This window comes from Rhododendron vialii, chromosome 2a (genome assembly GCF_030253575.1).
Source record: "Rhododendron vialii isolate Sample 1 chromosome 2a, ASM3025357v1".
NCBI classification, from domain to species: Eukaryota; Viridiplantae; Streptophyta; class Magnoliopsida; order Ericales; family Ericaceae; genus Rhododendron; species Rhododendron vialii.
Window position 1 is genome coordinate 388,008 of NC_080558.1, and position 14,105 is coordinate 402,112.

At 38.1% G+C, this 14,105-nt stretch overlaps 1 protein-coding gene across 2 annotated transcripts; it reads right to left on the reverse strand.

The window, feature by feature from the left end:
* Positions 1 to 1,921: 1,921 nt before the first annotated feature.
* LOC131315920 (ATP-citrate synthase beta chain protein 2-like) lies at positions 1,922 to 10,128 on the reverse strand. Of its 2 annotated transcripts, XM_058345158.1 has the most exons (18): positions 9,944 to 10,103; positions 9,599 to 9,830; positions 8,820 to 8,937; positions 8,586 to 8,688; positions 7,980 to 8,045; positions 7,772 to 7,895; positions 7,039 to 7,173; positions 6,445 to 6,505; positions 6,234 to 6,310; positions 5,424 to 5,579; positions 5,156 to 5,284; positions 4,930 to 5,062; positions 4,220 to 4,347; positions 3,935 to 4,040; positions 3,752 to 3,828; positions 3,312 to 3,382; positions 2,880 to 3,164; positions 1,922 to 2,277 (listed from the first exon to the last, which is right to left on the reverse strand). In XM_058345158.1, exons 3-18 carry the CDS (start codon positions 8,917 to 8,919, stop codon positions 2,202 to 2,204), a joined length of 1,827 nt encoding a protein of 608 aa, XP_058201141.1. In that variant the 5' UTR covers positions 8,920 to 8,937; positions 9,599 to 9,830; positions 9,944 to 10,103; the 3' UTR covers positions 1,922 to 2,201. The 2 variants fall into 2 exon arrangements, with proteins under 2 accessions (XP_058201141.1, XP_058201142.1); XM_058345159.1 differs by lacking the exon at positions 9,599 to 9,830 and having other exon boundaries at positions 9,944 to 10,128.
* Positions 10,129 to 14,105: the final 3,977 nt, after the last annotated feature.

The following is a 14,105-nucleotide window of genomic DNA, read 5'->3' on the forward strand; positions in this document are numbered from 1 at the left end:
CATGTGGATGGGCAGGAAATCTTCTTTGAATTTGTTTCTCCTCCTGTATACTAGGAAATAAATGATATTATGAGAAAAATTTCCAAAAAGTATAAACAAATAAATTTTCTTCAAAATGAAATTAGAATAATGAGTATTGAGGAAACATTACAAAAACCTGTAATGAAGGAGAAAATTTCTCAAATTGAAGAAGATTTTCATATAGAAATCTGTAGTGATATCCCTAATGCCTTCTGGGATAGAAAGAAATATATTGTTTCACTTCCGTATGAGAAGGACTTCGATGAAAGAAAAATTCCTACTAAGGCTAGGCCTTCTCAAATGAGGAGAGGAGAAAATCAGAGTGCTTGGATTTGAGAGAGAGAGAGAGAGGGCAATCCAAAACCTGATCTTCCTAATACAGACGCGTCTTTTATATAGAGGACTCTACAAAATGAAATTACAATGAAATTTCACTCAAATTGAAATGAAGATTCTTGTCGGGTACACACTGGGCCCCATCGTCACAAATATCTTCACCGAAAGTAGAGTGCCTTTAAAACTACTCCATAATTGAGTTACCTTTATTTTTACTCTATAATTGAGTTGTTTTCACCGAAAGTTGGTTTGCATTATTGGTTTTTTTCTTTTCCTTTTCGGGAGGACAGTTGCTCCGCCATCATTTCGGTCATGCTGTCCCAAAAATTACCTAAAGTTGGTGCTGGTGTTGTCCCATCATCTTCATAACGGTCTTGAGATTCCCCTGCTAAGCATGTGAAGCTGAAGTTGACATTATTGCGATCGAACTAGAGGTTAGGTCTAGAGATTCGGTGGTGTCCTTTTAATGTGTTACGGTTCATTTCTGCGGCCAAGGGTTCTTATTGTTTTTTCCTTTGCATCTTGGCAACAGCTGCACAAGAAGGTGGCTGAAAGAACTTTACGGGAGCACAAAGGTGATGCCGTTGCTGCCATTCGGTACTTGCTTCGCTAGAAAAGCCTTTCAACCCTGGAAGTGTCAAGGTTTCCTTGTCAGTTTCCACCTACCAAGTCCACCACATTGCTTTTCCTTGTCTGAAGAAATGGAAAAGTGTAAATGCTTATTTCACTTGCAACAACTTCCGACCATGCCAATGGGCTATATGATGTTTGCTAAAGATTTCTGTTCTCCTCATATGTGTAGTGAATTGAATGGAAATGATATGAGCTTCTTACCTCTGTTTCAAAGATAAATTGGAAAAATATTCTGATTAACATCTTGAGTGGGAATGAGGTGGACACTCGTTGGTTTGTCTATGCTATGCTTGCAAGCTGGTGCTTTGCCTATTCTGAAATTTAATTTCAAATGTTAACAAATTTAGTGCGTCATGCTTGTTTGTAGCAATGGCACTCTCATGAATGAGGTGGTGATCGTGATTTATTTCTGTAGTACCAAAAAAAAAAGGGCGCTGAACATGGTCATGCTTGTTTGTAGCAATGGCACTCTCATGAATGAGGTGGTGATCGTGATTTATTTCTGTAGTACCAAAAAAAAAAGGGCGCTGAACATGAAAATGCTAATTTTGAAAGAAGCTCGTTACATAATCAAGAGGTCCTAGCCAAAGACTACGTTCATTTCATGTACAATGTTTCTAGTGTTGCTGCTCATCAATTGGATGAATTTAGCCCTCTGCTTCTTCCTAATTCCATGCTCTCTCTCTCTCTCTCTCTCTCTCTCTCTCTCAAACAGAAAAACAGACATCCACAGAGTCACATACAAGTATGCTGCATTTTTTAATGTGATAGAGACGACATACATCTTAGATTCAGGATCTTACGGGTGTTTGATGTTAAAAAAGACAGATTGGTTCAACTTACAAAAGTTTTACATGTTATGCCAAAGACACCCAAAATTTGACAAGACAACCAACACATACCATTTAATTTGCTCGTCATACAAGAAAGCTGGGAAGAAGAAATGGCCATGTTATTATTACTTCCTAAACAAAGAACTATTCATGGTGAGTCGGTGACATCTAATTTCTGATGGATGAATGGGGAGTTTTCCCCTTATAACTTCCATTAGAACTAACAAATGGTGTCCAACCTGAGGCTAACAAAGCACGATGAAAAGACTATCAACTACAGAACAATCACACCACAACAAATTTCATAATTTCAAACTTCCAAAGGCAAGATGGGAGGTACAAGATGGGAGGTAAGCATCGGCCCTGTCTGAAAACATGTCACTTGGTGTAGAGAACATCCTCCCATGGGTGACGGTATAGCGGCTGCTTCAATCTCTTCTGGTCAAATGTATGCCTGAACAAACACAAAGAGATCATGAAGAACACGCAGAAATTCAATGCTTTATCTGTGCAATGACCGATGGGAATTGACAGTTTATATCAACACCCACTTGCTACGTCGTAACTTAAGCTTAAGCTTTTGGGCTATAGAGGTAGGCCTAATTTCAACGTTTTACTTTCCCAGAAGGCAAATCTCTCTCATTCTCTCCCTCCAAGTGTACATATGGGCAGTTAATCCCCTCTGAAGACATCAAGAACACGGCCACATAATACGGGGAAATCATTATCACATGGTTGTTTTTTTCTGGGTTAAGGGAGGGTCTGGGGTAGGTAGGGATTGTTGTTTCGTAGTGCTTGCCTCTATCTATGTATAGACCTCAGAAGACTATTGAACCTAAAAGAAAGTAGGTCCCATTACAGGAGCTGCTTAACCTCCTAGTAGCGAAGGAAAAGGGCGGGGTTTTTTTCCGGAGCTGCTTACTCTCCCATTACAGGGAGCCTAAAAGAAAGAGTATGGTCCCATTGCGGGTGCTTCTTACTCTCCCATTACAGGACTTTTTTCATTTTTATGTTTTTCATTTTCTTGAGGTTAATCGGAAGAGCAAGTCAACTTACCCAATCAAACCGATGGATCGAGCCAACACGAAGAGCCCATTCAGATAGCCAATCTCAACAATCTCATCGATCTCTGGCTTGGTGAACATACCACTGCCTGCTAGGAGATCCAAGAAGAGAGACCCGATTGCCCCATCTACATTAAGGACCAGGTTATTTGCCTTGGAGAGAGTGTAGGTTTCAACTTGAACCGCATATTCCATGTACTTCACAGAAGGGAAATTAGTCCGCGCAAACAGTTGTAGAAGCTCTACCCTTTTATCCCTGTTGTCCCCTCTCTTGATCCTTCACACAAGAAGCAAATATAGTTTCTTAGGTACCTAGCGCGGTTTGAAAGCATTAACATGAAGTATTTCCAGTATTACAAACTTTCAACAACTAAATACAGGTTGTTCCACTTCCAGCCATGCAATCTAAAATGATGCTCTATACCTGTGTCCAATTCCTGGCACACGAATGCCTTTCTTTTTCATATCTTCCACGAACTCATAAGGTGTAAGACTCTGCCAAAACAAGACATGATGAGAAAGTATTGACCCCTGCTCAAAACAGTTCTGCAAAAGACTTTTTCATGAAGTGATTTCACTTTAAATTCACTTTATTATCAACTGATACTTTTTTGGACAGAAAAAGTAGTCGACAAATTCGGAAACAAGTTTTTGGTGTTTTCCTGAAGAATTGAGTTGTTTTAAAGAAAATCTCCCAAGAAAAAGGTTTGCAAATTGTTCACCAAGCTAGATTTCTGCGTTTACCAGAAATTGAGAACAGGAAACAAAAAAGACACTAAATAAGCCATAGAATCTGGAAACATCAAAGAGCCAGGCTTTATTCTCTGATTTAACTAGGTAGCTCATCAGTCATCAGAAACTCACCCTGTCATAAGCATCCTTAAAGTATCGGGCAGCATCATCAATAGCACCACCAAATCGGGGACCAATTGTTAACAAACCTGTTTCAAAAGCAAATTTACTCCAGTTGCCCACTACAAAATCATCCCCCCACACGAAAAAGCTGTTTCATTAACTGAAGAAACCAAGAAAACTGCATAGTTTCACCTGAAACAAGGCTGGACACAAGATCTTTCCCTGCCCTTGCAGTTACTATGGTGTTGTGAGCACCAGAGACACAGGGGCCATGGTCCGCACATAGCATTATGCAAATCTGGATAAGACACAAATAGTTGTCACAGCACAGCTAGAAAAGATAGTTCTGACCTCACAGGAGACTTTCTGGTAGAATAATTTGATTACAAAAAGGAAAAAAATATAGAAGACATTTGACAAAACAACAAAACATGCAACAAATGTTATGACTGGAAGAAAAGGGATCGTTATATATACCTCAATGAACTTTGTACAATAACGGGGAAGGCTGCGCTTGAACCACAAGAGGGAGATGACATCACCCACGCCAAAACCTTGTTCAACTATGGAAGACATTGGGACACCGGCATAGCAAGGCTCCTCACCTGCAAATAGAGAAAATCAGAAAACATATTAACGCAGCTAACATGACTGGTTATCCTTGAATAGATAGAAAATTAACTCCCAATGATCCGTAGCCAAGAGGCCTTTGGCCCAATGGCATAGGGGGGGTGCACTTAGTTGCCAGGAGAAAGAGGGTCCGGAGTTCAACTCCTCCAAGCAGCTAGTCTAACTATTCTAATAATACTAACACTTGCCAAAAGAGAGAGAAAAAAAAACTCCTACTGATCCATAATCTCATCTTCTCCAACCAACACTCTCTCACCTTTACCCTGGCTGGATGCAATTCAGGTCTGTACATTGCTCTCCTCTTATCTGGAAAGTTTATATGTACCTTTTTCTCTATCTTCAGAGTCAAAATCAAGCTAAAGATCATCATAGCCTCGCTAACCATCTTTGTAGTTTCCGTTTCGAATACTTGAAACTTACATGTACGTAAACTCACAAAGCTATATGACAATACCTTCTGTTTTTATTGTTCTTTAATCTGCGACTATGTTTCATACTAAAGCACAAGCACGACACGGCTGGGATAGATTAAAAATGTGTACATGTCCAAATTATACCTCTATCATCAGATATGGTGGAAATAATATGAGTTGGAGCCCGAACTTTCCCAGCCTTAATGGCAGTGTTAAGATCTTCAGGGATTTGTGGAGGCTTAACTTCCTTTACAGAAGAAATCTTTCCCTCCTCAACCTAAGCAAAGCACAAACAAAAACATTTAGAAAATGTGGTGGTGGAGAGCAATGCTCATATGTAAGAGTAACGAGACAACATGCTAAATGTTACCAGCTTCTCAAATGTTTCTTTAATCGCAGTTTCAAATTCTTCATATGAATTCGGAACAACAGCTCCAGCTTCCCGGAGTGCTTGATTCTTTCCTTGTGCAGACTCCATCTCACCGCCACTCTTGGCTCCCTGATCCAGACAACATCAACAAAAAATTAAGGGTGTTGCCTACATTGAGTCAGTAAAAAGGTTATCCTCATATCATGGAAAAAATTATGAGAGAGAGAGAGAGAGGGGTCAAATTGAGGAAATTAAGGCAGCAGCTCACCGCATGACCAAATTGTACTTCTGACTTGAAGAGCCGTGCACAAGTTCCACTAACCCAAGCAACCACAGGTTTATTGATTTTCCCATGTTTCAGGGCTTCCACTAGGGAATATTCATCCCGTCCACCAAGTTCCCCAAGTACAACCACCATTTTGATCTGAGTTAATCAGAACATCAGGTTAGAGAAAGAAAAGGAACAACATCAACCTCAAAGGAAAAGTACCCATCAACAACCATATCACTCTTAAAAAACACTTAACACGAGATAAAGCTGGGTTTGATAGCTTAAGAAGATGTTTCTCTACTTCCTGAATCGAAACCGAGCTCGATCGGAAATTAGGTCTTGCTTATGTGGAACTTGCGAGTTTTGAGACAAAGCAAATGTGACGGCATAAAATCAAAAGATCTACAATATCTTCCTCAACTGCACTCTAATGCACTGAGAGTATGTTAGCTAATCAATATCACATCTTCACAAGAAAAATGCGGGCTTGTCCTAGTCTCAAATTTTGTGGCAACTTGCGTTGGTTGAGAATTTATATGGTTTTTCCCCGTGAATTCAACAAAATTTCTAGCGACATTCCAAACCTTTTTATAGGATACAAGCTGCAAGGAAGATGCAGTTTTTTCAGTGTCGCAGCCATTAAAAGATGTTTTTCAGTTCAGTCATACAAAGTGAAACTTTTATCGAATAACTTGATGTAGATTATGCAGATAAGTTCAAAATGACGAAATCAAGATGCAGAAAAGTCCAACTCTGCAGACGAGTCTACTTAAAGAGAGTGAGTATAGTCAATGGTGAATTGCCTACCTGTGGGATGTTGTTAAACCGTAGAACATGGTCAGAAAGTGTAGATCCAGGGAACACATCTCCTCCAATTGCGATACCTAAAGAATTGCAAAATAACCCTCAGTCCTAAATGTGTACACAATAGCAGTCTGTAGACATCCAACTATCTGAGAGAGAGAGAGAGAGAGAGAGAGAGAGAGAGCTAAACATGACAGCCAGCTTGTACAGATACCTTCATAAATTCCATCTGTTACACGGGCAATTGTATTGTACATTTCGTTAGACATGCCTCCCTGCAATTGAACATAAAACACATTATTTGTGCAACCATAAATAACCAGCTTGGGTTGCAAGTCTTCCACCTAGATAATCCAGGCAAGGGTTATAGTTCTTGATCCAACATACAAAAGCTTGCCGGGCTTGGCCAATATCCACAACAGTAACTTGACATCGTAGATTAATTCTAGAAGGAAGAAATGATAACAAGAGTATCTTCAATGCATCATGCAATTAATTGACACAAATGATAGTTGTGGTAGTAATTTGTGAGCCTTTTATTCTTTCTCTTTTGACAGTTAAAACTTAAAGTACTACGCGCCTTGTGAGGCGTACATAGTGCGCTCTAACATGTCCTTGAAATTTAGTGGCGAACTTTAGTTATTTTCCCTTTCGACAGTTAAGGAATGTGTGCCTTGTGAAGAGTACAGAGCACAATACAAAATGTCCATGAAATTTAGAGGTGTAGTACATTCTACTTTTGTAACGATAGAATAGATTGTGGGTATGCTTAGAAGAGAAGAGATGCAAGTGATTGAATGTTACGTACAGATTTGGAGACAAATCCAACAGATCCAGGCCTGTAGAGTTTGCATTCAATGATATTATCTGTCGTCCCGGCAGTGTCACCAATCTTAAAAGCCCCAGCTTGAATACCTCCAACAGTAGCTGGGCCAATAACAACCTACAAACACCATTAGCCATTGTATCAGATAAAACGTTGAAGTACGCATAGTAAGGAATCTGGAAGGAAGATGAACGCAAAGGGGTAAAAAACAGTTGCATGTTTCGTATACTAATTAACAGAATGGTCACCTTATTAATCTTTTACACTTCCTTGACTTCCGCTAGTGATGACGATGTGAATAATAAAGCAATAAAGCATTCACTCTCTCTCTCTCTCTCTCTCTCTCTCTCTCTCTCTCTCTCTCTCTCTCTCTCTCTCTCTCTCTCATCGCTTAGCTTTTCGATGAGTTGGTGATCAATAATTCATAATCGTATCAGAGTGTCGGACCAAGAGCATGCAATAGTTCATGTGTTTGAAACTCAGTGTCTACCAATATAGTCAAATACTTGCTCATGTGCCGGTGGGGGAAAGTGTGGCCACATGTGAGGGGGGCGTGTTGAATAAATAATGATATTCCGACATGAGACCATTTCAGAGCTTTCCTCCGATGAAGTTGTCCATGACTTCATCCCTCTAATGGCTTAAGCTTCGAGATGAATTGGTTATCAATAGTACAATACTAAGGCTTTAACAGACCATGGGTTATTGCTTTCACCTTATTATTTGCTCTTGCATAAGCAATCAACTGCTTGGTATCTGACTCAGGAACACCTTCAGCTATTATAGCCACAACTCTAATGGTTGGCTGTTTGAGAGCTGCCATAGATGAAGCAGAAGCACTGCAAAAATATAAAAAATGTGAACACGGATGCAAAAAAAAAAGCTCCTAAGAAACGAATGTCACGGGATAAATGAGGGCTGACCTTCTGTATGATGCAAAGTTTATGAAAACATCAGCAGTTGGATGTGCTGCACAGGCGGTTTCAATGCTGGGGAAGAACCATATAAAGGTAAGAAGATTGTAACATCACAAAAATCAAATTCTGGAGCCAGTTTGGCATCAGAATATTGTAACTAAAAAATGAGGGCCTAAAAAAACAGAATTCAATGTTTTATATCTGCATTCACATGCATATCTAGCAGTTTCGTACTTATAAATTGGCTTTACTAAATTTCATACATTGTTGACGGCATTGAAATCCAAGTTAAATAAGGATGTTTTTATCACTTTTCCATATTTGAACTTTATTTACTATATATTCTACAATGACAAATCATCAAGCACCAATACTTAAAGCAATAATCTAATTGGACTCTATTTATCTTCAAACGGAGAGGACAATAATGAAAGTATAATGTTTAAGAAAGCAGTGTTCTCGGCACACCATGATGACATGCATGCTAGTTGATTTCACTGTACAAAAGGAAATATCTTTGTAGTTTTCCAACGCAATTACAAATGCTTTTAGGCGCAACTTTATGAAGACGTTTACATAACTCGAAAACATAGAACGAGAGAAAATACGCACGCTGAATGCACTGGGATAGCAATTTCCTCCTGACCGAAGAAAAGTTTCTGAAAACCCTCAGAACCAGGATTGATAATTCCAGCAACTGAAGGTGTTTCTCTCCCTGGAAAGAGAGGTTAATGTATGTTACCATTGAACACCAATTCAAAAGTTGGGGAAAATACAATCTGAGTGGTTGTGTTAACATTCAATGAATATGCTCAAGAGAAAAGAAAGACATATCAGTTTACACACCGCAAAGGAAGTCAAAATCAAGCATCCGTTGGATCGGCAGCTGTTTGTAATTGTAGAATAATGCTTGAGTAGTCCGGGAAAAAATTTGTCCTGAAGCCATGGTTTAACCTTAAGAGACCTGTGCACAAAGAAAACGCAAAACATATCTTTTCGTCATATTTCAAGTGACGGTGGAAGTTACAGAAAGAATAATCCAATAGCACTTGGAAGTTACTATAGTAAAGACACTTCAAGTAATGCATGCATATACAAATGTTAGCATATATTTCCCCTGCATGACAAAATTGATTATTTGGCTATCACTACGAGGAAAATTAAGCATTTGCAGTAGATACCGGTGGAAATAATTTGACGACAAGCGTGTAAAATATGCCAAACCCCAACAATACAGTTTCCATGCAGGAGCTAGTTTGAAACAAATAAAAACAACAAAAAGAGGAAGACAGAAATGTTGTTTTGTCAGCCACTGTTCAAATCAGTCAAGGTTTTAATTTAACAGCTCGAAAGTGCAGACCGTATGTTCTCTCAATACCACACCGTGATTCCTCTAGTTAATCGTAACAACTCCTATATTTGGAATTCGTACTGAAAAAAGGAAACGAATTGTTGCAACCAAAACAATTCTAGTTAAATTATTGCATTTCTGTATTTTAAAACTCCAACACAGTAGGTCTACACCAAACTCAACCAATTCAGTCAAAATAAATGAACGATTTCAAAATGTCTGCTCTGATTCTCAATTACAATAACATGTAGAGCAGCTGAAAGCGATAACGCACCAGATCTGTCGTATCAATCAGCGATATCCAAATAAGTACGTAATGTACTCCGATTCACAAATTCAAGACACTCCCTTTCAAGGGGCAGATAAAATCGGATCGGAATTTAAAAAGCTCCAAATGCTCAAGAAATCAAAGCATGTAGTCGCGAACGTATCGGTAGAATCCGATTAGCCAAATGGAGAGCGCGAAGCTTAACATACAGAGACGAAGTATAATCATGAATCCTGGTCTAATGAGAAAAAACCGAAAACGTTAGGATCTTTGATTCAACAATTAGAAATGCATTCTAAAAGTGTTTTATAATCGCACATTGGAACATAAACATGTACTATATGTATCTACCTGGAAGATGAGCTCGTGGATTCCGACGAAATCGGGTCTATCGGAAGGGTAGAGAGGGTGATTTTTTTAATGTTTGAGGGAGTGTGTATATAGGGAAGGCGGGAGAGCAAACCAGGAGGGAGGGAGAGAGAGAGAGAGAGAGAGAGAGAGAGAGAGAGAGGGGGGGAGTAAATTAACTTCTCTTTCAATAATTCTAGGGATACATCCACTCTCACATCCAAACACACACCTACACTCATATGAGTGGTGAGCCCCATACACATACTAAAGTGTGTAGTGTGTATGGGATCCACCACTCATGTGAGTGGTGGATGTGTGTTTGGGTGTGAGAATGGGTGTGTCCCTAGCACCACTCAAACACAACGATGTCCCAGGGTCATTGGATAATTTTCCAATGGAGAGAGAGAATGGGAAGCACGTGCGGGCCGGGGTAGTTAGCTCACGTGACCGATCATTTGGGCTTTTCTATTGGTCGACTGTCGAAAAGAAGTTTTTTGAGGACGCTGATTCATAAACATAAGTGAACCAAACAGCTGATAAAAAACATAAATAGTACTTCATCCGTCCCTTTTTAAGTGTTCTGCTTCGTAACTTCAATTTATTAAAAAAATATCATCATTATACCTTTCACATCAATTTTTTCCTCCATTTTCCCTACTTACCCATCATCATTACATTTTTACTCACTAACTTTTCAAAATGGAATTTACTTTTAGAGGCAAAATGGAAAATTCACCAACTTTTACCTACTAACTTTACAAAATGGACACTTATTAAGGGACAGCCCAAAATGAAATACTGGACTATAAAATAGGGACGGAAGAAGTAAATAAATAGATCAACTAGTAGTAAAGCCTAGTGACTCATGGCTCACCTCTTAGGGTGATCAGTAGATCATGAGTTTGAGTCATGCTAGTGATGTTTTTATGAATTTGGTTCTTTTACGAAATTCGGTTGTGGTCCACTAGTATTTGGTATGGCGGTAGTTATTGTAGCTCTTTGGTCCCTTCCGAGGTCCATCGTAGAAGTAAAATCCATATAATTACGGCCAAGGAAGGATTGCTATGTCCGGTTGTCCTCTTTTCCACTTTTTTTGTTGAAAAAAAACAAAAGAAAAAGTAGTAGTAAAGCGACAAAAAAGAATTATGGTCGACCGGTTTAGGGAGGGAAGGAAGGTAGAAAGAGGGTAGAGGGGAGGGTAGGTGGACGCGGGGAGCGGATGGTTGGCTTGACCCAAAATATGGTGCAACTAAATTATAATGGGGGACAATTGGAGTAGTTAGAAAGCAAGCAAAGGATGTAAGAAATCAATAAATAAATAAATTCTAAGAAATCTCGTTAATTTGTTTCTATTTATTTGCATGACAAAATTTGCAAGATTTCTTGTGGTGGGTGTTTTTGTGATCGAATTAGGATACTGGATTAGATTATATGAATTTTTAAGATGACGCAATATTCTGTGTTCAGTTAAATTATTTTGAATTCAGATTAAACATATGGTCGCAATATAATGTAACAAAAGTATGAGATATATAATATCATGAGGTGTATTATTTTTATTGGATCACTTTTATTCTTGTATGATTGTATATTCAAAAAATTCTTACATCTTTTCACTGTTTAGTCTTGTCAACATCACGTTAGTCTTTTGCAAGAAACATGACAAAAAATGTCGAATAAATAGTTATCCAGTACTATCATTCGCTCTCACTCTCAATTTTTGCTCCACGCTCCTCTCAATTCTTGGTTCTATTAGTTTTAAGTAGTTTGGAATATTTTCGGGAAGCGCATGAAACTCGGGCCTGGACATGCACGCATATTATGTAGCTTAAATCACGACTTAACCTACTTAATTATATTAACAATTAACAATTGTTGATTTAATTTGTGGGACTTCACAAACTGCAAGACTTCTTGTTTTTCTTTTTTTCTTATTTTCTTAAAATAACATCTTACGTCAAGACTTCAAAAGAATCAGATTTGCTTGGTCTAACTAACACGTGAGAAACTATCCGTAATTCTATATGGTTTAATTTGGTCTTATGGAGCCTAGACCGGCTCTTGGGCTAAACCCATGCCAAGGCCCATCCTTTTCCACCAACCTATTCATTGAAATTTACCTAACTGAGTTTGCTTAGAGATGATTTAAAAATAAAAAAGAAGAAGGTCTGCTTAGAGCAGCACATGCCGTAGTTGAATTGTTCTACAAAACTGGTTTGATTTTTTTTTTTTTCCCCCGGAATTGGTTTGATTCAGTCATCCATAATGGTCTCTTTCGTATGCTTTAAAGTACATTTTCTTTCATATTCGGATATTCGGATCACCTTGAGCGCACCTCAATTAATTTTGAGCCATGAAGTTAACGGTCAGACAAATTTTCTAGTGGTCTCAAGGTTTAGAATGTTTGTGCGAACCCATTGGGATTTTTCATATGCTTTAATGTTGACTTGCATAGTAATTATTAAATTACTAAAAAACATGCATATATAGTTGAATTGTTCTACAAATGATTTATTTGATTCAGTCATCTATTATGGTCTGTTTCGTATGCTTTTTAATGTTGACTTGCATATTAAATTTTACTGTGAAAAAAACATGATTTCCATGCTTGCTTAATTTGGAGCTCTACTTCAAAGTTTCAAACATAGCGGCTTATTACAATTGTTTAAACGTTTAAAAATCAAACATCTACTTATGCAGTTATGCGGCTACTACTTTGTTTCAGAAAATAGCTAAAGAACTAGTAATAGTGTGGCAGAATGTGTAACTATATATCTTTACCCAACTCAACAAAAAAAATTTAAAAAAAAATTGGCGATAGCATAGTTCTTTGTGTATTTTGTGTTTTGTGGGTTAGCTCTTTGTGTTCTGTTCGTTAAGCCTTTGTTTGGCCTTCGCTCGTCGCTGGCGTGTCTTAATTATTATAACGGCGACAACACATTGTATTTTTCTTACTATATATCAATGAAGTTTATTGATCTTCCCAAAAAAACAAAAACTCAACAAAAAAAGAAAAAACACACTACTGGACACATGCAACTATTTGGACAGGTTAACAATCTTGATCTTCCTTTAAAATGACATTCGTGCCCACTTTTTATTCTTGCTTTGAGATCGGGTTTTCAATCATTGCACTCATGAATTTTAGTTGTTAATTTAAGAGGTTTTTGAAAGACGTTTTTACACTTGCGCCGCTCCCGCACCCGTCCGCGCATTAGAGCTCAACTGCAGCGTTTGATGCACTTTTTGCAATATTCGTAATTTTTATGTTAATGGGTTATCCATTTCTTTTTTGGTAAGCAGAGTTCCAAATTAAGTAAGCATTGAAATGGCATTCGTTTCTGCTCTTTATTCTCGCTCAGCGATCGGGGCTCTCGATCATCGCACTCACAAATTTTATTTGCTTGGGAGATTTTTGAAAGACACTTTTACGCTCACGCTCCCGCACCCGTCTGCGCATTAGAGCTCAATTGCAGAGTTTGGTGCACTTTTTGCAATATTCGTAATTTTATGATAATGGGTTATCCATTTCGTTAAGCAACAGATTAGTTTTTTTTTTTTTTGATCAGAATAAGCAACAGATTAGTTGCTACGCATTTTTCACAGAGTAGTCAGTTAGGTCCGTGCAACTGGAAGAGTAGACGCCCCACCAAATTCATTGCTAACCAGTTGGTAACTAGTCGATCGATCGCTAGCTTGATTGATCCTCTTTACACGAATCATCATCATTTTCCTTCTCATTTATTTCACGAGTGTAGAAACGGATTCATACAAGCAGAAAGAAATACTTAAGCAAAATCCAATTGAGAAAACCGTAGACGATGGATCAATCGATATTGCCTCTAGTTTTCAAGTGAAATCTTACTTTTTTTTAGCATATTTACCTGTAATTTCTTTGAAATGGAAATGTGAGTTTTGAATGGAACATGTGCAAAAGGGTGCGGAAACATGTTTTAGCTTTTGTGGCTTCCATTATCTTTCAATTGGTCTCCTTTCGACTAAATTTTCATAAATTAAACTCCATTATTTTCATTTTTTGCTTTTATAGTCTTTAAATACTTTGAAAACCTTGTTTAATTATCAATGTACAACTTGTCTTGATTCAATTAAAAATGAGGGTGATGCGAGTGTTTCACTAGCTAAAATATTATATTTTATGACC